This window comes from Pan paniscus, chromosome 17 (genome assembly GCF_029289425.2).
Source record: "Pan paniscus chromosome 17, NHGRI_mPanPan1-v2.0_pri, whole genome shotgun sequence".
Classification (NCBI taxonomy): Eukaryota; Metazoa; Chordata; class Mammalia; order Primates; family Hominidae; genus Pan; species Pan paniscus.
Window position 1 is genome coordinate 52,679,525 of NC_073266.2, and position 22,097 is coordinate 52,701,621.

The 22,097-nt window shown below is 39.0% G+C and overlaps 1 protein-coding gene across 1 annotated transcript; it reads left to right on the forward strand.

The window, feature by feature from the left end:
* The first annotated feature begins 36 nt into the window (after positions 1-36).
* LOC103783604 (zinc finger protein 271) lies at positions 37-20,256 on the forward strand. The gene is made up of 3 exons (XM_008955691.5): positions 37-138; positions 757-979; positions 15,700-20,256. The coding sequence occupies exons 2-3, from the start codon at positions 931-933 to the stop codon at positions 17,667-17,669; spliced, it is 2,019 nt and encodes a 672-aa protein (XP_008953939.1). The 5' UTR covers positions 37-138; positions 757-930; the 3' UTR covers positions 17,670-20,256.
* The last annotated feature ends 1,841 nt before the right edge of the window (positions 20,257-22,097 follow it).

The following is a 22,097-nucleotide window of genomic DNA, read 5'->3' on the forward strand; positions in this document are numbered from 1 at the left end:
CGGTGCCCCACCCCCGCCCTGCGCCTGCGCGGTGAAGCGCCATAGAGCTGAGCACTCCTCCCAGATTCCTAGAGCGGACAGGGCGATGGCGGGTTCGCCGGGTGTGAGGCTTCACAGCGGTCCGGTGACCAAGTCGAGGTAAGGGTGATGTCGGCTCGCGGATAGCAGAGGAGTTCCGGGTGATCTTGCCTAACGAGCAGGAAACTATGCGTGGTTTCTCGAGTCCTTGGAGAGTGAAGGCCCCCGGGGTCGCTCCCGGGCACGGAGAGCCGATTGGTTCACGGCCTAGTGTTCGGTTTGTTCCCAGTCAGCCCTTGCTGGCCTTGGGTTCAACCGAATGAACGCCAGAAACTGTGTGGGGTGGGGGGAGTCACCAAGCGTGGTGCATCCATACAAATCAGCCTACCGTACTGGGAAAGAGCCACCTGAATTTGTGAATGTTGTAAAAGCAAAAGGAAGAAAAATGATCAGTAGTGTCATTTTTGGATAGGAAGGGCAGCGAATAACATAGTGTTAACCACTAGAATTCACTGTAAAATTCCCCTCTCTGCGTTATCTTTCCAGTTATACCTTTTTTCGGTAGCATTAACCCCTAATTTTGTTTGAACATCTCTAGACTTGGAATGGGGAATGTGTGTCTTAAGTGGGTTAATCCCTGGCTCTTGGATGATGGGGAGGAAGCCTAATACATTCTGAGAGAAAAGCAACTGGAAGTCAAATGAGATTTTTTGTTTTCTCCTTCTTTTATATCTTGAGGATTTTTCTGGTGGTCTAGTCTCAGAGATTACATCTGTAGTCAGCACAATGATTCCCTTCCAAGCCCAGTGGTGCCCAGTTGCCTCCAGGTCCCAGACCTTTATGTGGACAAGAAAAGCTTACAGAGGAAATGGTAATTCTCCACTTGCACACTGAGGTGTCCAGTTGCAGCCCATGGAGATCCAGTTCAATTATGAATCTCAGGAACACCACCTTCTGTCAGGTGAGAGGCAGGGTATTATATCTTTCTTAGTGGCTTTGGCGGGGTGGGGAGGATGAGGGGGTGTCACTCTATGCTAGTGTCTTCAAATGATCCCCCTTAACTCTGTTAGGCAGTATTACCTTTTTAGTGTACCAAGCGTAGTCACATGACTTTATGTCAAAATCTGGCAATCAAATTCTCATGCAGCTGTCTCCACTTTTTTAAGACCCCAAAGTCATTCATTTTTCCCTGTATAATGACCTCATTGCTAATCTGTCAGTTTTGGTCATTTTTCTTATCTACTGTAGGGGCATAGTTAAAAGTTCTGGAGTCTGACAACCTAGATTCAAACAGTAGTTTTGTCACTTAACTGGCTCCAGTAAAGTTACTCATATATTTTACGATTCTGTTTCCTCACTTTTCAAGTGCATAGTACTTCATACCTTGAAGTTATTTTGAGATTTGTATCTATGTATTACTCCAGAATAAAGAACCCCAAAATTTAGTGACCTAAAACATCAGACTTCTTAAACCACATTATTTCTTATGATTCTGTAGGTCATCAACTTGAGCTGGGTTCACCTGGGCATTTTTTTTTTCTCTTGGTCTTTTCTGGGGTCATTTTGCAGTCATCTCAAGGCTGACTCTACTGGGGCCAGGGTCTAAGATGGTTTCAATCACATTGTCTCAATGTCAAACTGTTAGTGCTTGCTATGGCTTGAGTCCTCATGTCTTCAGCAGGTGACGCTGGACTTTTTCACAGGACAGCTTGTTTCCAGTCAGAGAAGGCAAGCTCTTTTCATACCTATGTTTGTGTTTCATCTGTTAATGTGTTTCATCTGTTAATGTCTCATTGATGAAAGCAGGTCATATGACCAGTTCTAAAGTCATTATAGAAGGAAACTACACAGGGATATGGGTACTGGGAGATAGGATTCACTGGGGTACACTAATACTATAACAGGCCAGGTGCAGTGGCTCACACCTGTAATCCCAACACTTTGGGAGGTCAAGGCAGGAGGAATGCTTGAAGCCAGGAGTTCAGGACCAGCCTGGGCAACAAAGTGAGACCCCATTTCTACAAAAATTTAAAAAATTAGCCAGGCATGGTGGTGTGTGTGTGCCTGTAGTCCTAGCTATTTAGAAGGCTGAGGTGAGAGGATTGCTTGAGCCCAGGAGTTCAGAGGCAGCAGTGACTTATGATTGCACCGCTGCACTCCAGCTTGGGTGACAGAATAAAATGCGATCTCCAAAAAAACACCAAGAAAAAAAAAAACTAAACAAGATCCTTAACGTAAAACTCTGAGCACAGATTTTGCTTACAGTAAATTCTTTATAATTGGTAGCCACTATTATTTTAAGTAAGATAATTTTGATCTCAACATTTTTCAGGTGTTCTGTAGGGTCTCATTTCCACATCATATGTTACTTCTTTTTGGTTTGTCCTCTCATTGCGCTGTTTTTCCTGTGAGTCACCTTCAGTTGTCCCTTTTCTCACTCTAGATCTTCTGCTTCTTTTTAGTCTTGGAGCATCTTTATTTTATTTTACTTAGTTTTTCTCGCCTATGTGTAGAACTTGTCCTTCCTTAATAATCTATTCCAAGACATCTAGCTCTTCCCTGAGAATCACTGCAGAATTAGACCTTCTCCTTGCAGTTTTGCATAAATTGATATACTTAGTCTTTGTGTTTATGTCTCTTAGAATATGTATAAAATAACATTTTATTATAGAGAAATACAGTTATACTAAAGTCAATTTGTAAAGAATAGGAGAACACAAAACAAAATTTAAATAACCTTCAGCTCCACCCTCTAGAAATAGTCACTGCTAACATTAATATATCCTTAAAATCATTCATCTAATTCACCAAATATTTATTATTGATAAATGTTTACTAATAAGATCATACCTTATTAATTACTAGCCATATAATATTAGTTATTAAGGGTTTGCTCTGTGTCAATAACTGTTCTAAGTGCTGGGGATATAGCAGTGAGCTGAACACACAAAGCCTTTGCTGTCAAAGTGCTTACATGCTATGGAGGGAAGGAGAAAATAAATGAATGCTCATTATATTATCAAATAATGATAATGGTTATGGAGAAATTAAACCGGGATATATCAGTCAGGATTCTAGCAGGAAACAGATGGCTCATTCGAGTGCAGTAATTCAAAGTTTCATGAAGAGGATGGGCATGATTACAGAAATCAGCAAGGGATGGAGAACGGCCATGGATCAGACAACACTGGGGAGCAGTTACTACCTGTAGGTCTTCAGGGACCAGGGGAAAGATTGATTACCAGGCCCTGGAAAGTATAGCTGTAGGATTTAGCCATCTGATAGGAGCTCTGGCCTTTGCTAAAAGGCTCAGCTAGTGGCCCAGCGAGGAGAGAGCCAGGATATAGGGTGACCAGTTCATCCCAGTTTGCCTGGAATTTAGCACTGAAATCTGCAATAGCCCCTTCAGTTTTAGGCAAACCAGTACAGTTAGTCACTCTACTATTTTCCCACTTGTGCCCAAATCTACTTGCATACCAGAGGGCATGGAACCCCAGGTGGTGCAGTCTGTCAACATCAGTCTCCTGGTACAGAGCAGAGTGGGGCACAGAGCAAGGTGGAGAGTAGATCTGGAGGGGTAAAAGGACAATATTCATTATAATCCACCACTTTTATCCTGCAATATCCACCCCAACATAGCAGAAAAACAAAGTCCCTTAAGCTGCCATTTCATTTCAGGTTGACATAATTAAATCATATTCCCACCGGCAACCTGGAATTTAACTACCACTAGTGCCCTTCACATAAAATGGTGAAGGAGAGGGAGGAAAGGCATAATTAACATAAAACATGACGGCCACTGTTTTTGCTATTCACAAAGCCTAAATTGATAATCCTAATTATCTTCTTCCATTACCCATTTTATATCTCCCTTACTCTCTGCCAGCACCTCAGTGGCATAAATTTCTTTACGTAGTTAAGTAATATAAAGCTGCTTTCCTGGATGATCTGAGTCCTCGGTAATCCTGCTTCTTTCAGGCTGCTTCAGTGTACCATTGATTAGGCCTACTAGACATGAGAGGACTAAGACGCATCCTATTGAATCCTCTTGAGTTCCAGACATACTCTTTCTTGCCCTTCCTATGTTGCAGCAATCAATTCCCCCTTGGTAATTGAGATCAGTCATCCTGTCCAGTAAAGTGATCCCTTCTATGTTGGTTCAGCAGCATGAGGATCCCAGAATGACCAGGAGACAGTTTCATTTTTTTTTTTTTTTTTTTTTTGAAATTAACAAAATGATGACTTTGTTCCATGGTGGAAATTTCTCCTTTAAGCACTAGAACTTCAAACTCACCATGCCAACAATTATGGGGATAGGAAGCAAAAATAATACAAGCAAATTATTAGGTCTCTAATAAGAGGAACCATTCTCACTCTTCCTCCACCCTTGGTTCCTGTACCTGTGTATGTATTCTGGCCACGGTGAAAAAAACAATATTTATTGTCCTTTGATTTAAGGCATATATTGCATCTATATGACAGCACCCCAGACTTACAGGGTATTGTGTTGTTGACATAACTCAGCCTTTAGCAGATCATTCCACATACTTCTGGATTAATGGGCGTATGGCAAGACCTATGAATTACATGTACGTGAATTCACTGCTATACTTTCTTTCCTGAAAAATGAGTTATTTGGAGGCAACAGAGTATCAAATACCATGGTAATAAACAACCTTAAGTCAATGCAAATTTGTATCTGGACTATGTATTTAATACTTTGTAAACAAATTGCTGCCCTCTTTTTGATAGAAGTGGTTCAGTGTAATGAATCTGCCCCCATTTCCAGGAAATGGTTTTGGTCTTGGCTTTTAGGGGCTTGGTTTTGGTCTTGGCTGTTAGCTGCTTGGCCACATAGCAGTTGTGATAGGCATATCAACCTTAATGAGGGGAGGTCCGTATTGTTGAGCCCATATATAGTTTTCATTCCCACTGCCATGACTACTTTGTACATGAGCCTATTGGATAAGCATTGGAAAAGAGACTGGTTGACAGTCATAAAGTAGATCATCATGTCTGTCTGATGGAAAGGCTTCTTCACAGTGGATGCCCTTTGGTGAGGATTCACATGGGACACAAATATATTCACATTCATTGCCCATTCTGGGAATTCCATCCTCATACTTTTCCCCCAGAATCTTTGCTTCCAGTCCTCCAATCTTGTTCTTTCCAGGTACCTACATAATCAAATAACCAATTAGTCACTACCCATGAATCAATATAAACATATATCTTAGGCTATGTTACCTTTCATGAAAAGTGGACAACTAGGTACATACGTGAAATTCTGCCCACTGGGAGGATTTGCCTTCACCAGTGTGTTTGAGGCCACTTCTGAGTAGGGGTGTAAGTGAAAGCTATTTACTTTTGGCTGGTGCCACTCCCCACCATTTGTAAACCAGTTCTGTAATTTTTCCTTGGCTGTTAACTGGTAATAGGGAATTCCCATGAGACCATAAACATAAATTGAAGGGGAGAGGTAGTGAAGCAGTAGGACCAGGTACTGTGGAATCCTAGTCACTTGCATATGGAATTTACTTTTCTTCTAGACTTTCTTTTGCAATGGAACGTTGCTTTGTGTGTGATTTGGTGGAATAACAACCAATACACAATGAGCAGTCTAATGTGTAGTCATTTGGTGCTCTGTGTTCAAGTGTGAAATCTCTATCAGTGCCCAATAGTAAGCCAGGATCTGCTTTTCATATAGAAAATGGTTGCTGACAGAAGAAGATGTGGCCGTACTCCAGGGTGGTTCTCTATGGAGGCTTGTGAGAGTCTCTATACAGCATCCATGACTGCCACCGGCACTTCCAATACCATTAGTTATCCTGGTAATAAGAGTCTCACTCAAAAGCAGCAACCTTACAAGTTAATTAAATTGGTCATTTCAGCTCATTGAGCTGTGGTATCTGTCACCTCAAAAATGCAGAGGCGCTCCAAGTCTTGCACCTCCCTGCAATGGTAACATTTGGGTAGAGCTATAAATGAAGTGAGAAAACAAGCCATATGACTATCTGAGAGTGTTCCAGGAAGAGGGAGTAGCAAATGCCAGTGGCTCCTAAATGTATCAGGAACAGAGGGAGCCTGGGGTAGACAGGTATTAGGGGTGGTAGTGGAATGAAATGAGGGCAGAGAGAAAGAAAGGGACCAGATAATGTGGAACCTTATAAACCATAGTAAGGACTTGGAATTTTATTCCCAATATAATAGGAAGCCATTGGGGTTCTTTATACAGGATAATGAGAAAGGTGAGTTAGGGAGAAGAAATCAAATGTTTCAAGAAGAGAGTAATCAGCTATTCAAATCAATCCAGAATAAGATTGAGAAGTAACCATTGGCTTTGTCAAGATAGAGCCTATTAGGGACTTTAATAAATCCAGTTTTGATGGAGTTTCAGAGATAAAAGCCTAATGACAATGGACTAAAAAGAGAATAGACCAAATGTTGGTTACAGCATAGAACAATGTGAACTCCTCATACACCATCCTGATGGAAGTCTAAATTGGTTCAACTACTTTGGAAATACCTAGTTGAGACCTAAACAAGTCAAGGTTATATAAACTTGATATATAACTTATAGTTTATATAACCTAGAGAAACATTTGTATATGTGTACCAAGATAGATATACAAGCATATTCATAACAGCATTGTTTATAATAGCAAAATGTTATTGTTTATTGAAGGAGAATAGGTAAATAAATTGTAGTGTATGTTACGCTGTAGTAGCAAACATGAATGGACTACAGCTAAACTACATCAACATGGGTGGATCCTCCAGGTGTAATGTTGAGCAAACAAAGCAAGCCACAGAATACAAGTAGAATTCCATAAATATATAAAGTTAAAAAACATCCTGTTTTAGTCTGCTAGTGCTACCATAAGAAAATACCATCTACTGGGTAGCTTAAACAACAGAAATTTATTTTCTTACAGTCCTGGAGGCTGAAAGTCCCAAATCAAGGGACCAGCAGAGTTGGTTTCTCCTGAGGCCTCTCTCCATGGCTTGCATATGACTTTTCTCTGCACGCAGAGAGTGGCTTTTCTCTGCATGCATGCCTCCTGGTGCCTCTTCATCTTCTCCTGAGAACACTGGTCTTATTGGATTAGAGCCCTCCCTATGACCTCATTTAACCTTAATTACCTTCCTAAGGGCCCTCTCTACAATCGCATTGGGAGTTAGGGGTTCAACATACGAATTGGGGATGGTGACAGGGAGGGAGGGGGCAGTGCACAAGCACAAGTCAGTCTATAACACATCCAAAACCAAACAATACTTTCTTAAAAATACAAATATTTGGTAAAGCTCTGAAGAAAGCCAGAGAAGGATAAACACAAAATTTAGCACAGTAATTACAAGAGTAGGTGGGGGAAAGACATTGGAGGAGGAAGACAGGAACAGGGAAGCATGCAGAAGGGAATTCTAGCATGTTGGAAACCTTCTGGTAATTTTTTTTTAAGTTGAATGGAAGGTTCAATTTTGTTTGTTGTATTATTCATTTTTTAATTGTACATATATGCATATAGATGTATCCATATTTTTGTATATAAAATAATAATAAATGAGAAAGTAAAGTTTTTCAAGGAGAATTGCTATAAAGGGAAACAAATGAAGCAATAGAAGGATGGAATATAAGGTCAAGGTTTTTTGTGTTGTTGCTTTCTAATATATTTTTACTGACTTTTATTAAATCTACTTTAGTCAGGCATAGTTTATGGACCATAAAACATACCTCTTTTAATTGTGCATTTAGATGAGGTTTTAGATGAGAATAGAGTCTGCCTCTGTCACCCCAGCTGGTGTGCAGTGGCGCAATCATAGCTCACTGCAGCCTGAGCCTCCCAGGCTCAGCTCAATTGATCTCCCACCTCAGCCTCCCAAATAGCTGGCATTACAGTTGCACATCACCATGCCAAACTAATTTCTTTTATTTTGTAGAGACCAGATATTGCTATGTTGCCAGGGCTAGTCTCGAACTCCTGGGCTTAAGCAATCCTCCCACCTCAGCCTTTCTGAGTGCTGGGATTACAGGTGTGAACCACCACACCCAGCTTGCTTTAGATGAGTTTTGACATATTTATACACCATGTCCACTACCCTCACAAGCAAAACATAGAATCTTTATATCAACACCCTTCTTCCAAATTTCCTTCCAGTCCATCCCCATCCCTAGACAACCATTAATATGCTCTCTGTCACTACATATTTGCTTTGGCTTCTCTAACATTTCATGTAAATGGAATCATACTTGCCTGCCTTTAGTTCAGCATAATGTTTTTGAGATTCATCCATATCTTGCTTTATCAGTAATTCTTTTTTATTACTAAATAATATTCCATTGTATGGCTATATTATAATTTGTTTATTGATTCACTTGATGATGAACATTTGGATTGCTTTCATTTCTGGCTGTTAATAAAGCTGCTCTAAACATTTGTGTACAAGTCCTTGTGTGGACATATGTTTTCATTTCTCTTGGATAAATATTAATATCTAGAAGTAGAATTGCTGGGTTGTATGGTAAGAAAATGTTTAACTTTATGAAAAGCTGCTAGAATTTTCTAAAGTAGGTATACCATTTTGTATTTTCATCAGCAGTGTTTGAGAGTGCCAGTTGGTCCACAGACTAGTCAGTATTTAGCCATTAACTATGTTAGTTGTATTGTCAGTAATGGGTACCAGTAGCTCCTTGAGGTTGAATTTTATTTCCCTGATAACTAGTGATACTGAGCATTTTGTCATATGCTTATTTTGCGAACTGTGTATTCTAATCTTTTGTTCGAGTTGTATTATTTTTAAGGTGTAAAAGTTCCTTGTATATTGTAGATATATAATCATCAAATATATGCTTTATGAATATTTTCTCCCAATCTGTAGCTTGAATTTTTTTCTCAGTAATGTCTTTTGAAGAACAGAGGTTTATAATTTTGATGAAGTATAACTTACATTTTTTATTCTATGATTCATGCTTTTGGTGTCCTATCTAATATCTTTGCCTGCCCCCAAATCATAAAGATGGTCATCTGTGCTTTCTTCTAGAAGTTACATACTTTTAGCTTCAATGCTTGGATTTATGTTACATTTCCAGTTAATTTTTGTGTATAGTGTGAGGAAAAAGTTGGGATTCATTTTTGTCATTATGATATCTACTTCTGACACTTTTGTTTTATTTGTGTGTTCATTTGTTTTTGGAGACAGGGTCTTGCTCTGTTGCCCAGGCTGGAGTGCCGTGGTGCGATCACAGCTCACTGCAGCCTCAACCTCCCAGGCTCAAGTGATTCTCCCACCTCAGCTTCCCAAGTAGCTGGGACTACAGGTGTGCGCCACCACACCTGGCTAACTTTTATATTTTTTATAAAGACAGGGTTTCACCATGTTGCCCAGGCTGGTCTTGAACTCTTGTACTCAAGCGACCTACCTGCCTCAGCCTCCCAAAGAGCTGGGATTACAGGCATGGGCCACCGTGCCTGGCTTAGTTTCAACACTTTTTGTTGAAAAGAGTTTGTCCTTTCAATACTGAATTACCTTGCCACGTTTGTTGAAGATCAGTGGTACATATGTTTTTGGATCTATTTCTGAAATCTGTTCTGTTCCACTAATAGGTATGTCTGCACTTATGCCAATGCCACCCTGCCTTGATTACCATGGCTTTAGAGTAAAGCTTGAAATCTGGTAGTGTAACTACTCCAGTTTTGTTCTTTCTCAAAAGTGTTTAGCCTCTTCTGTGCCTTTCTACATAGAGTTTAAAACTAATTTGTGTTCCCCAGTGGGCAGGTAGATGCATACCTGCCCCCAAAAGCCAAGGGAGCTGAGAGGCCATATAAAGAGGCTAACAAATCCAGTTTCCTAGAAAGAATCACTTACTAGAGATGAGGAGAAGTCACGTCTGAGGTGGCCGCAAGATTTTGGATCCCCACCCTTGTCCTCAAGAAAGCACTCTTTATGTAGCAAGCTTTTTTTTTTTTTTTTTTTTTGGTAAACATTTGCAGCTTGTCATGTCTCAGACCCTCTTAAAAACTCCGACCACTGGGGAAGTTAGATAAGCATCTTTATGAGGGGTTATCCCTGCTACAGGCAACATTTCTTTGTGAGGGGCTATATCTATGCTACAGGAATACCTTGGCATATAGGAGTCAAACATAGGTAATTATGGTGGTTTCATTTCAAGATGGCATTACTCTTATCATCAACAGGCTGTTTTCCTCGAGTTTGTCAGTTCATCCTAAAAAAGACCTGCTGGGATTTTGATTGGCGTTGCTTTGAATCTGTAGATCAGTTTGGCGAGAATTACCATCTTAACAATATTAAATGTTCTTATTTATAAGTAATTGTATATTTCTGTTCTTTTTTAGTTTCTCTGAGCAGTTTTGTTTTCATTATGCAAATGTTGCACATATTTTGTTGAATTTCTAAGTATTTCATTTTGGGGTACAATTGAAAAAAACATTTTAGACTGTGATTGTTAATTGCTTGAATATATAAATACAGTTGGGTTTTGTATTCTATTCTAGTAAACTGATTTAAAAGTTCCAATAGCTTTTTTGAGATAGGGATTTTTCGGTATATGTGGTTGTGTAGTCTCTAAAGACAGTATGACTGTTTTCTTTCCTATTTGTATGTGTCAGTTATTTTTCATGTCTTATCTTTTTGGCTAGGAATGTTGAGTAGAAGTGGCACAATATTGAAGAGAAGTGATAAGAGTAGGCATCTTTGCCTTACCCCCTTGTTCCTAGGAGAAAGGCATTCAGTATTTAACCATTAACTATGTTAGCTGTATTTTTTTCTTTGCTTTTTATTGGAGTAGTCAATTTGCGTAGAATATAATTGATATGCTTAGATTTAAATGTACCAGCTTCTTATTTTGTTTTCTTTTTTATTCCATTTATTTCTTTTTTTCCTTTTTGTCCAATTTTAGATTATCAGGTTTTTGCACTTTTTCTTCTGTTAGCTTATTATTTACATAGTCTTCTATTATTTTAACGGTTACCTCATCCTAGGCTTTCTCACATGTGATTCTGTGAAAGAATTAAACCCCAACGCTATCAGGCTCTCTTATACATCTACTATGGTATTAACTGTGTACCATCACTGGAGAATTAAGAAAATAGTCACTCAGTTCATTTTCTGTTTCATTCTCTTTTGGAACTCTGGTTGAAAAAGGCTGCCTTAGAAATTAGAACGTGTACACTGGATTTATTACAGTTTAATTTACTACTTCTAAGACAATGCTGAGACCCTATAATACTGTAGTTCTTCCTATCCCCTCCTCTTGTGCTATTTTTGCCATATATTTTAATTCTATGTATTTTATAAACTCCACAAAACATTCATATTGCTTTAATCAGTAAGTACGCATTTAGATTTACCCGGACACTTTACTTTTCCAGTGCTCTTCATTCCTGCATTACCTTGCTTGCATCTGGGATATTTTTTATTCTTGAAGAATTCTGTTTAGTATTTATTTTAGTGCAGGTATATTTTTAAAAACCTTTCTTGGTTTTTATTTAACTGAAAATATCTTTATTTTAACTTTTCTTTCAGGCATTTTATCTTCTTATGCAAGTCTATGTTGGCACTTCTTTTCCTTAAGCACTTGGCAGATGACATTCCATTATCTTCTGGTTTTCATCATTTCTGTTAAAGTTAGGGTTGAGAGAGAATTCTCCATGGGCTCTTGTGGGTCTGCACATCTTTTAAGCAAAGGAATTGCCTGCATTTGTTCTGGACTGTTTTTTAAGAATGTTGTGGCTGAGCACAGTGGCTCACACCTGTAATCCTAGCACTTTGGGAGGCTGAGGCAGGCAGATCACGAGGTCAGGAGATTGAGACTATCCTGGCTAACACGGTGAAACGCCATCCTACTAAAAATACAAAAACAAAATTAGCCAGGCGTGGTGGCGGGCACCTGTAGACCCAGCTACTCGGGGGCTGAGGTGGGAGGATTGCTTGAACCCAGGAGGCGGAGGTTGCAGTGAGCCGAGATCGCACCACTGCAATCCAGCCTGGGCAACAGAGCAGGATCTATCTGAAAAAAAAAAAAAAAAGTTGTATAGCAGGCAACCTTTGAATATAGTGATAGTGTCCCCCTCTAAAGCAGAGGACAAGTGTCCTTATGTCCCTGCCTCAGGGTTCCTGTCCTGCAACACAACTTACTTTTGTCACCTTGTGGGAATTAGGGTTCAGGAAGGCAAATACTGCTATTCTGTCTAATGGTGTTGCTGTGTGTAATAAACTGTCATTTGTTTCTTATCTAGGATTCTCATGTCTTCTGCCAGGGGCTGTGAAACTGGGTAGATTGACTTGTTAGCTTGCACTTAGGGTAAAATCCCAGATTTTTCAGTTTTTGATAGTGTTGGTAATAACGATGGTATGCTGACAGAGACATAACTTTCTGGAAGAGGAAGTATAAGGGCCTCATGGGCTCTTTAACAGATTTTGAGGGAAGTCCATGAGAATTGGTAGTGAATATGTTGACCAAATTGTATGGTCAACAGAGCAATAAATGTTTCTTCATTTTATTGCCTGTTAATGAGTAGGAATTCAGGAGGTGGTTGCAAGCCAAATCCAGGAAGCATGTTCAAAGACAGCTATCTAAACAGTACGCTGATTGTTGCTAACTGTCCTCCGGGGGAACTTCAATTTAGTGGTCAGCCTTAGGTGTGTGCCATTGTAACAAATAGCAGTTAAGCTTCATATTGGGTGGACCAAAGATTCCACCCACTTTCAGACAGTTACAAAGATATGTAGCTACACTGAGCATAAAAGGAGGAAAATTGATGAACACTATGGACAGAAAGCAGGTGAATTGTTAGAACTTTGGCTGGTTTGCTTGGGTTGGTTGCTTAAAGATTAAGGAAGAATGGAAATAGCTGAGCCATCTTACTACTTAGTCCCTCCTATAGTCTGTCATGCCAACCTTAGATCCCTTTGGTGATGACAGTAAAAGTAATTTCAGAGTTCTTTTACAGTGGATCTAAGATGTGATAGAGGAACTTTGGCACCCTACGAGAGAGGGGGCTTTCCCTCAGACAGACAAAACTCCTGCGAGATACCATGGACAAGATATTAACTCGTATCCAGGCTCTTACAGCTCCACGCTGAAATTACAGTGCTGATGAAAATGACCAACTTGATATGAAGAATTAGATAAAGTGTACTGTTGTTACTGCTTCTACATCTGAATGTTTAGTAGGTATTAGTTCTTGTATTTCAGTATCACTTAAGTGCCAGAGGGGATCCTCCCTATTGGAAAGAACTGAATATAGGGAAGTGCCAGAAGTCTTTTGGGACCCCTCGCAAACCTAATGACTCCTTTGAGCTAGTCTTTATTTATAACTAATGATTCTGCTAATTGGAGCCTTTGGCAAGAGGGAAGAAGCCTCCACTTGGAAGTACCCCTTTAGGTTTTAGACTTTCGCCCGAATTCAATGTGTTTTCAGCTCTCCAGACTATTTGTAGTCTGACAGTGATATGCCTTTTGTAATAAACACCACTCAACAATGGGCTGATAGCCAAGAAATTCAATGGGAACCGGTGCTGTGGCATAGGCCTGTAATACTAGCTACTTAGAGGGCTAAGGTAGGATTGTTTGAGCTCAGGAGTTTAAGATCAACCTGGGCAACCTAAGGAGACTGCATCTCAAAGAAAGAAAAAAAAATTCAGTGAGGCTTTCATGTGCCCTACCATCATAGGTATCTGGTATTATTGAGTATAGGAATGGCTCCTCAAAAGTCAACTCAAAAAAGATATCTAACTCTACCTTCCTAGCCTTTTTCTGGTTCACACTCCTTAGTAAGGAAGTTTGTTCACTGAATATGGCTGTTGCCAGAAAGGGATTATGTCTTCTTGGTCACTTCCTTAGAAATAACCAGGACAAAAGAGGTAGAAATTTTTTATAGACCTGATTTTGAAAATTTAGGATTCTGTTCTGACCATTCCTGGGCATGATGTTTCTTTCTTTCCCCTAATGGCAGTTGCTGGCCAGCCTGGTTGGTGGTAGGTATACCTTCCCAGTTACAGCCTAGCCAAAATGGAGCTTATGGGGTTCAAATTTAATTCTGATCCAGCTATCTGGATTCTTTTTGTTGGATAGCATGTCCTAAATCATAAAGATAATGATCACTCAGTTGAGTGCACTGCTTGCAAAGTGGCTCATATAGACCATAACACAATACATTTTCTTGTAACCAATTTTCAGAGTGATTTATATTATCACTTTGTGGTCTGTGTTTACTGCTACAAATTGTCATATACAAATATAGATCTCTTTTTTTCCCGTAATTCAACAGTTTTACTTACTTTGGTATGTGAAAGGAAAATAAATCTCCAGACCCCAAAGTCACTAAGCTACAAGGAAAAGTCAAGCTGGGAACTCCTTAGGACAAACCTGCCTCCCATTCTATTTAAAGTCATACCTCTGCTCATTGAGAGAAATGCATATCTGATTGCATCCTTTGGAAAGGCTAATCAGAATCTCAAAAGAATACAGCCCTTTATCTCTTATCTACCTATGATCTGGAAGCCCCCCCCCCCTCCTTGCTTTGGTTATCCCACCTTTCAGATCAAACCAGTGTACATCTTACATATATTGATTGATGTCTCGTGTGCCCCTAAAATGTATAAAACCAAACTGTGCCCTGACCACCTTGGGCACATGTCATCAGGACCTCCTGAGGCTGTGTCACAGGCATGTCCTTAACCTTGGCAAAATAAAATTTCTAAATTTACTGAGACCCATCTCAGATATTTGTGGTTCTCAGATATATTCATTTTTAAAAATAGCTAATGCATGCAAGTGATGAAAGAGTCAAGCATTATCAAAGTGTATGCAATAAAAAGTTTCTCAGAATTCCTCATACTCCTAACCGTGTGACTCCCAGTTTTCTTCAGGTGTAATTATTGTTATTTTCGTGGATATTCTTCCTAAAGACATTCCTATGGGCAGAACTAGGATGGCCCTCCATTTGAGTGAAAATAAAAACCATAATTTTCATAGTAAGATGGAAGGTATGCAGCATTATCCCGTTTGGAAGCCTATTGATGTTTTCACATAATAAATTCAAATAGTTGTATGAAAACTCAATACTGAAGTGATTGCTGTACTTAAGGACTGGGATCATTCTTATTTGTGGCTTTATTATATAAGGTATTGAGAGCATAGTAAACGCTCCACTGGTGTGTTAACAATCAGTCTTGTACCATTTCTAAAAATTGATAGAGAAGATGCAAACAAAGTAATTGAAGCATTTTCTTTTCCTTGTTTTTCTTTTTCTCTTTTTTAAAATACCATACATTTAGCCCAAATTGCTGGGTAGTACTAGATAAAGCCAAACCAACTTCTTTATCTTTTTTGAGATTCACACTGCTTGCCTTATATATGTTAATAAAATGCTTATGTATTAGTTCTAATTTAGTCACAATTTACTAATCACTAATTAGGTTTCAGTATTCCTAGATCTTCTGTGACAAACATACAGAGCATATCTGGTACATCACTTCTATAAATGATCAATGTGATCCATTACTTATTGAATCTCTCTAGGTTTCCTCAGAGGGTAATGTTCATTTTTTGGAACACTCACACTCTGATCACATTTTATAGGTAAATACTAATCTGTGTCACCTGAAACTTTCTTACAATATACAGAACGCATTCCATTTGGATTTTGTTTATTGTTCCAGATGGTGAGAACAAGACCAAGATTGGAAAGCCAGCTTCAGAGGAGGGAATTACAGCAAAAATTGAACCATTGACAGAAGAGTCTAGCAGTCTCAGAGAGAATGTTCTCCAGGATTCTGAAGGCAGAGAATTCTGTGAATTTGGGGATAAATTAAATGAAAAAGATCAGAACGTCTTTAAAAGGAGACCTCATAACTGTGACGAATATGGGCAAAGCTTTGTTTGGAGTACAAGCCTTTTTAGGCATCGAAAAACACACTGTGAGAAACCTTATGAATGTGATAAGTGTGGAAAGGCCTTTAGTGTGAGCTCAGCCCTGGTTCTGCATCAGAGAATTCACACTGGGGAGAAACCTTATTCCTGTAATTGGTGTATTAAAAGTTTCAGTCGGAGCTCAGACCTTATTAAACACCAAAGAGTCCACACTGGTGAAAAACCTTATAAATGTGATGAGTGTGGGAAAGCCTTCAGTCAGAGCTCAGATCTTATTATACATCAGAGAATCCATACAGGAGAAAAACCCTATCAATGCAGTCATTGTAGTAAAAGTTTTAGCCAGCGCTCAGATCTGGTTAAACATCAGAGAATCCATACTGGAGAGAAGCCTTATACTTGTAACCAGTGTAACAAACATTTTAGTCAGAGTTCTGATGTGATAAAACATCAAAGAATCCACACTGGGGAGAAACCATATAAATGTGATGTGTGTGGGAAAGCCTTCAGTCAGAGCTCAGATCTTATTCTGCATCAGAGAATCCATACTGGGGAGAAACCATATCCATGTAATCAGTGTAGCAAAAGTTTCAGTCAGAATTCAGACCTTATTAAACATCGAAGGATCCACACTGGAGAGAAACCCTATAAATGTAATGAGTGTGGGAAAGCTTTTAATCAGAGCTCAGTCCTTATTTTACATCAGAGGATTCATACTGGAGAGAAACCCTATCCCTGTGATCAATGTAGCAAAACCTTCAGTAGGCTTTCAGATCTTATTAATCATCAACGAATTCACACTGGAGAGAAGCCTTACCCATGTAATCAGTGCAATAAAATGTTTAGTCGAAGATCAGATCTTGTTAAACATCACAGAATTCATACAGGTGAGAAACCCTATGAATGTGATGAATGTGGGAAAACCTTTAGTCAGAGCTCCAACCTTATTCTTCATCAGAGAATCCACACTGGAGAGAAACCTTATGCATGTAGTGATTGTACTAAAAGCTTTAGTCGCCGTTCAGATCTTGTTAAGCATCAAAGAATACACACTGGAGAGAAACCATATGCATGTAATCAGTGTGATAAAAGTTTTAGTCAAAGCTCAGACCTCACTAAACATCAGAGAGTACACTCTGGTGAAAAGCCTTATCATTGCAATAGTTGTGAGAAAGCCTTCAGTCAGAGTTCTGACCTTATTCTTCATCAGAGAATTCACACTGGAGAAAAACCATATCTGTGCACACAGTGCAGCAAAAGTTTCAGTCAGATCTCAGACCTCATTAAACACCAGAGAATCCACACTGGGGAAAAACCATATAAATGCAGTGAGTGCAGGAAGGCTTTCAGTCAGTGCTCAGCTCTTACCCTACACCAGAGAATCCACACTGGGGAGAAACCAAATCCATGTGATGAGTGTGGCAAAAGCTTTAGTCGGCGTTCTGATCTCATTAACCATCAAAAAATACACACTGGTGAAAAGCCGTATAAGTGTGATGCATGTGGGAAAGCCTTTAGCACATGTACTGATCTTATTGAACACCAGAAAATCCATGCTGAGGAGAAACCCTACCAGTGTGTTCAGTGCAGCAGAAGTTGTAGCCAACTCTCTGAACTTACTATTCATGAGGAAGTCTATTGTGGAGAAGACAGTCAAAATGTGATGAATGTGAGAAAACCTTTAGTGTATACACCAACTCTATTCAGTACCAGAGACACCGTACCAGGAAAAAATCTAATGAATGCTGTTGATTATTGATGAGTATGAAAAAGGTTTTAATCAGTGTTCAACTCTTAGGCTACATTAAAACCACACTGGATCCGGATACGTGCGGTGGCTCACGCCTGTAATCCCAACATTTTGGGAGGCAGATGTGGAAGCATCTTTGAGCCCAGGAGTTTGAGGCTGCAGTGAGCTATGATTCCACCATTGCACTCCAGTCTGGGCAACAGAGCAAGACCCTGTCTATTTAAAAAAAAAAAAAAAAAAACACCAATACCACATGGGAGAAAACATTAATTCAGTTTTTGTAATGAAAGGTTAACTCAGAGCTCAGACATTACTAAAATTAAGAAAAATTCTCCAGCCTGACCAACATGGTGAAACCCTGTCTCTACCAAAAAATAAAAAATAATTAGCTGGGCATGGTGGCAGGCGCCTGTAGTCCCAGCTATTCGGGAGGCTGAGGCATGAGAATCACTTGAACCTGGGAGGTGGGGGTTGCAGTGAGCCGAGATCTGCCACTGCATTCCAGCCTGGGCAACAGAGTGAGACTCTCTCAAAAAAAAAAAAAAAAAGAAGAAGAAAAACTCTGAGGAAGAGTCCTGCGAGTTGTGGGAAAACCTTCAAACTGAAAAACATTTTTACTGAATGTCAGTATACCACAATAGAAACAAATTTCTATCATTTCTATAAGGTTGGAAAAGCTCTAGTCATTCAGACATAACCTACAGGAAGAGAGTTGTATTATTGTAAGAGATCTAATGCAGAACTTATCAGATATTGTAAAAATCAGTGTGGGAGGTATTCAGTCAAAAGTCAGAAGGAAATGTATTATCGTTATAATCTCAAACCTTAAGAAAGCCTAAATTACCAATTGCGTATCAAATTTTTTTGATAATGTAAGGAAAACTTAAATCCCCTCCATATCCTAATTGGCATTTATAATAATATGACACTTAACCCTGACAGCTAGACTCTTACTTTATGCTAATGCTAGATATCTATTTTTAAATTCCACGTGTGTAAACATGCTATACTCTTCTGATATTAAACTTACTAAGTACATAATTCCAGTGCCCCCTTTTCTCAGAAGTTTCTTTTGTTTTTAGTTTTGGGGGGTATAGTTTTGGTTTTCCTAATGCACATTAGTTTGTGCAAGTTCTTGCAATGTTCACAGCAAATATAGATTTATTTTGCTTTGAATAATGCAGCCCATAAACTTTATTGGTTTGAAAGTTCTTCACTACCATTTAATCACAGCTTCTAAACATGTGAAACAGGATCTTTAAAAAAATTTTCCATATGTCAAAGTGTAGAGATGTTTCTAGCAGCATTTATCTTGTCATCTATAGATTGAACAAAAAGTGGTAGCTGTGAAATTGTGATTTATAATAAATACATATTTGGTCTTCATCCCCTGGTACAGAGCTCCTAAGACCCTTGAAATTTCCTGAGTGGTAAGAGTAATTAGGATGACAAGCCCCTTTAACCACACCTGAGTTTATGTTAATGGGATTACTTTTGGAAAGACAGAACCACAGGATGGGGGCTAGTTGCCTCGAGAACCAACCATGTGATTAGAGGGTTGGAACTTTCAGATCAACCCCACCCTACCTTGACCTCTGAGAGGAGAGAGGCTGGAGACTGAATTCAGTCACCAGTGGCCAGTGATTTAATCATTCATGCCTAAGTGATGTAGCCTTCATAAAAAACTAAAGGACAGGATTCAGAGAGCTTCCAGGTTGAACTTGTTGAGGTACTAGGAGGGTGGTGTACCTAGAGAGGGCATGGAAGCTCAGTGTTCTTCCCACACACCTTGCCTTATGCATCTCTTTCATCTGGCTGATCCTTAGTTGTGTTCTTTTACAAGAATCTAGTAAATAAACTTTTCCTACATTCTATGAGTCATTCTAGCTAATGCTGAAACTCAAAGAGGGGATTGTAGGAACCTTGAATTTATAGCCAGTTGGTCAGAAGCACCAGTGAAAACGTGGACATGAGATTGGTGTCCAAAACTGACACGATTGGTGTCAGTTGTAGAACTGAGCCCTTAACCTGAAGCATCTATGTTGATCTGATTCCAGGTAGATAGCTTCAAAATTTAATTACAGGCACTTAGTGGGTGTCCACAGAAAATTGGAGAATTGTTTGGTTTGGGGAAGCCTCATACACATCTGGTGTCAGAAATGTTGTGAGTATAGAGAAGACAATAAGTTTTTCCTATACAGTAGCTAAAGTACCTACATCGTTAATTTGTATAGTATATTCTGTGTAAAAATAAGACTTTCTGATATTTTTTTCAAGTGGCAACATTTATCAGACTTTTTTGATTTCTGACATACATACTGAAAACAGGCAACATACATGCAAAGTTTTCCACTGAAAAATAGAAATAGTTTGAAAAAATAAAAAATTCAAATTATCTTTCTGGTATTAACAATTTGATAAGTTCTGCTACTAAAAGTACTACAAAGTTGTTTCCTTTGATTATCCCCTATAATTGTCTAATTAATATTTTAATTTAGCAGACATTGTTAAATTCTGTTCCTCAAGAGTGTAATGCTAAGGCAAGGCCTTTTGGGAGGTTTTGTAGTACATTAAAAGAATATACTATCTCTTCCAATGAAGTGTATATTGTATAGTGATAGAGACTAATATGTACAGAAAACACATGGCTCAATGTAATCATAAAGGTAGGACATGCTTGTAAGAACTCAGAGGAGTCAGGGTTCAATTCTGATTAGAAAGAAAAGGGAGAGCTTTGTGGAACTCCTGAAGTTTGAGCCTTGAAGGATGGGAATAGAGGCATAAAGGCAGGGAGGGAATAATCAACAAAGGCACAAAAGGAAGTGCAAGAAATGTGGAGCATGGTGGTTATCATTTATTCAATAAATATTCAGTGTCAGGCATTGTACTGGTTCCTGTTGAAGAGGGGCGAGGGAAGGGCCCCTGCCCTCAAGAAGCACACAAACAGTTACGATGCATTATGAAAATGCTTATTGAAACATACATTTCAAAGGGTAAGAATAATGTGGAAATGAAAATCAAGTGGGAAAAAAAGGAGTGTGATGCTAAACAAGCAGACACTTTAATTTTCTGGGCTGTAGCTAATTATCTCTAAACAAAAGTACTTGGGGTGGTTAGACTAGATTTTATGTTTCTGCATTTTATTCTCGAAGTAATGAAAAGCCATTAAGGTCCTTGAATGATCTTCCTGCTTTAAAAAGAGTTTCAGATTAAAAGGGGGAGAGAAACAACAGAAAGGAAACCCATTTTTAAAGTCTGGAAATAAAATCACGAGGTCCAGAAGTAGAGGAGCTAAAAGGCATTGACATGATGATAGGTTGAGAAGTGGGTAACAGAAAATTTATTATATGTTCTTTGGAGAATTTAAAAAGCAAAGAAGAAAAAACAGGGTGGTCTCCAAATTTATTTCTGAAGTTTAGCTATCTCTCCTGAGAATACATTTTGAGAGCCTACTACACATTTCTCTATTCAGTGTCCTACGGGTAAACTGAAATTCATGAACACACACACACACACACACACACACACACACACATGATTTCTTCCTCCAGAATTCCCTATCTTTATGAATTACACTACTAAACACCTTGTCATCCACATAAAATAACTGGTAATCAACCTACACTCCTGACCTCCAGTTTTCCAAATCTGGTTGCTTACTAGGTCTTAGAAGTGAGTTGCAAAATTGCAAAATTCAAACAACTGTCAAGAATATAGAGTGGAAGGGAAATACAGAGAATTGGGCCTGACATTTTATGTCGGTTGATTCTTCCAGGCATTTGCTGATTCTTGAACTGACAGGGCAAAGGGCCAAGAAATCTATTCAAAGAATGCTAGAAGGTTAAATGAAACTCAGCTGACTCATGCTAGGGAATAAAAATTAGAGTATAAATTGCGCCAAGTAGGTGGTGTCCTTGTGAACACCCCACATTCTCAATGTAAACATATGGCTACACCCCAAGAGAGGATAAAACCTGACCAAGTCTTAAAAAGACTGAATGCAATGTCAAGTAAGGTCAACTTTTTAGTGAACTAAGTTATCTTGCCCTAATCTGGCTGCCAGCTAGAAAAGAGGAAAGGGTGAATCCTCTCTGGAGGATGGCTATCCAGATTCTACAATTTTTCATGCACAGTATGTTCGATCAAAAATTGCCAAAACCATTAGAATCAGAAACATCAATATGAATTCATACATTTTATGCACACACAGGTGGATTACGCAGAAACAATTATAGAACATACCTCTATACATATGTTAGTATGCATACATACACTACCTAGCTCTTTGAGAGGATCTAGAAGAAATGACACCCAAGCATCAATGAGCATAACTAGATCTTGGTTTCTAAATATCATTCTCCAAATAAAAGGAACCAGGGCTCCTTTGAGAAATGACTGGTTGTAGGGCTAGGGCAGGGAAAACTCAAGATGAGCCTA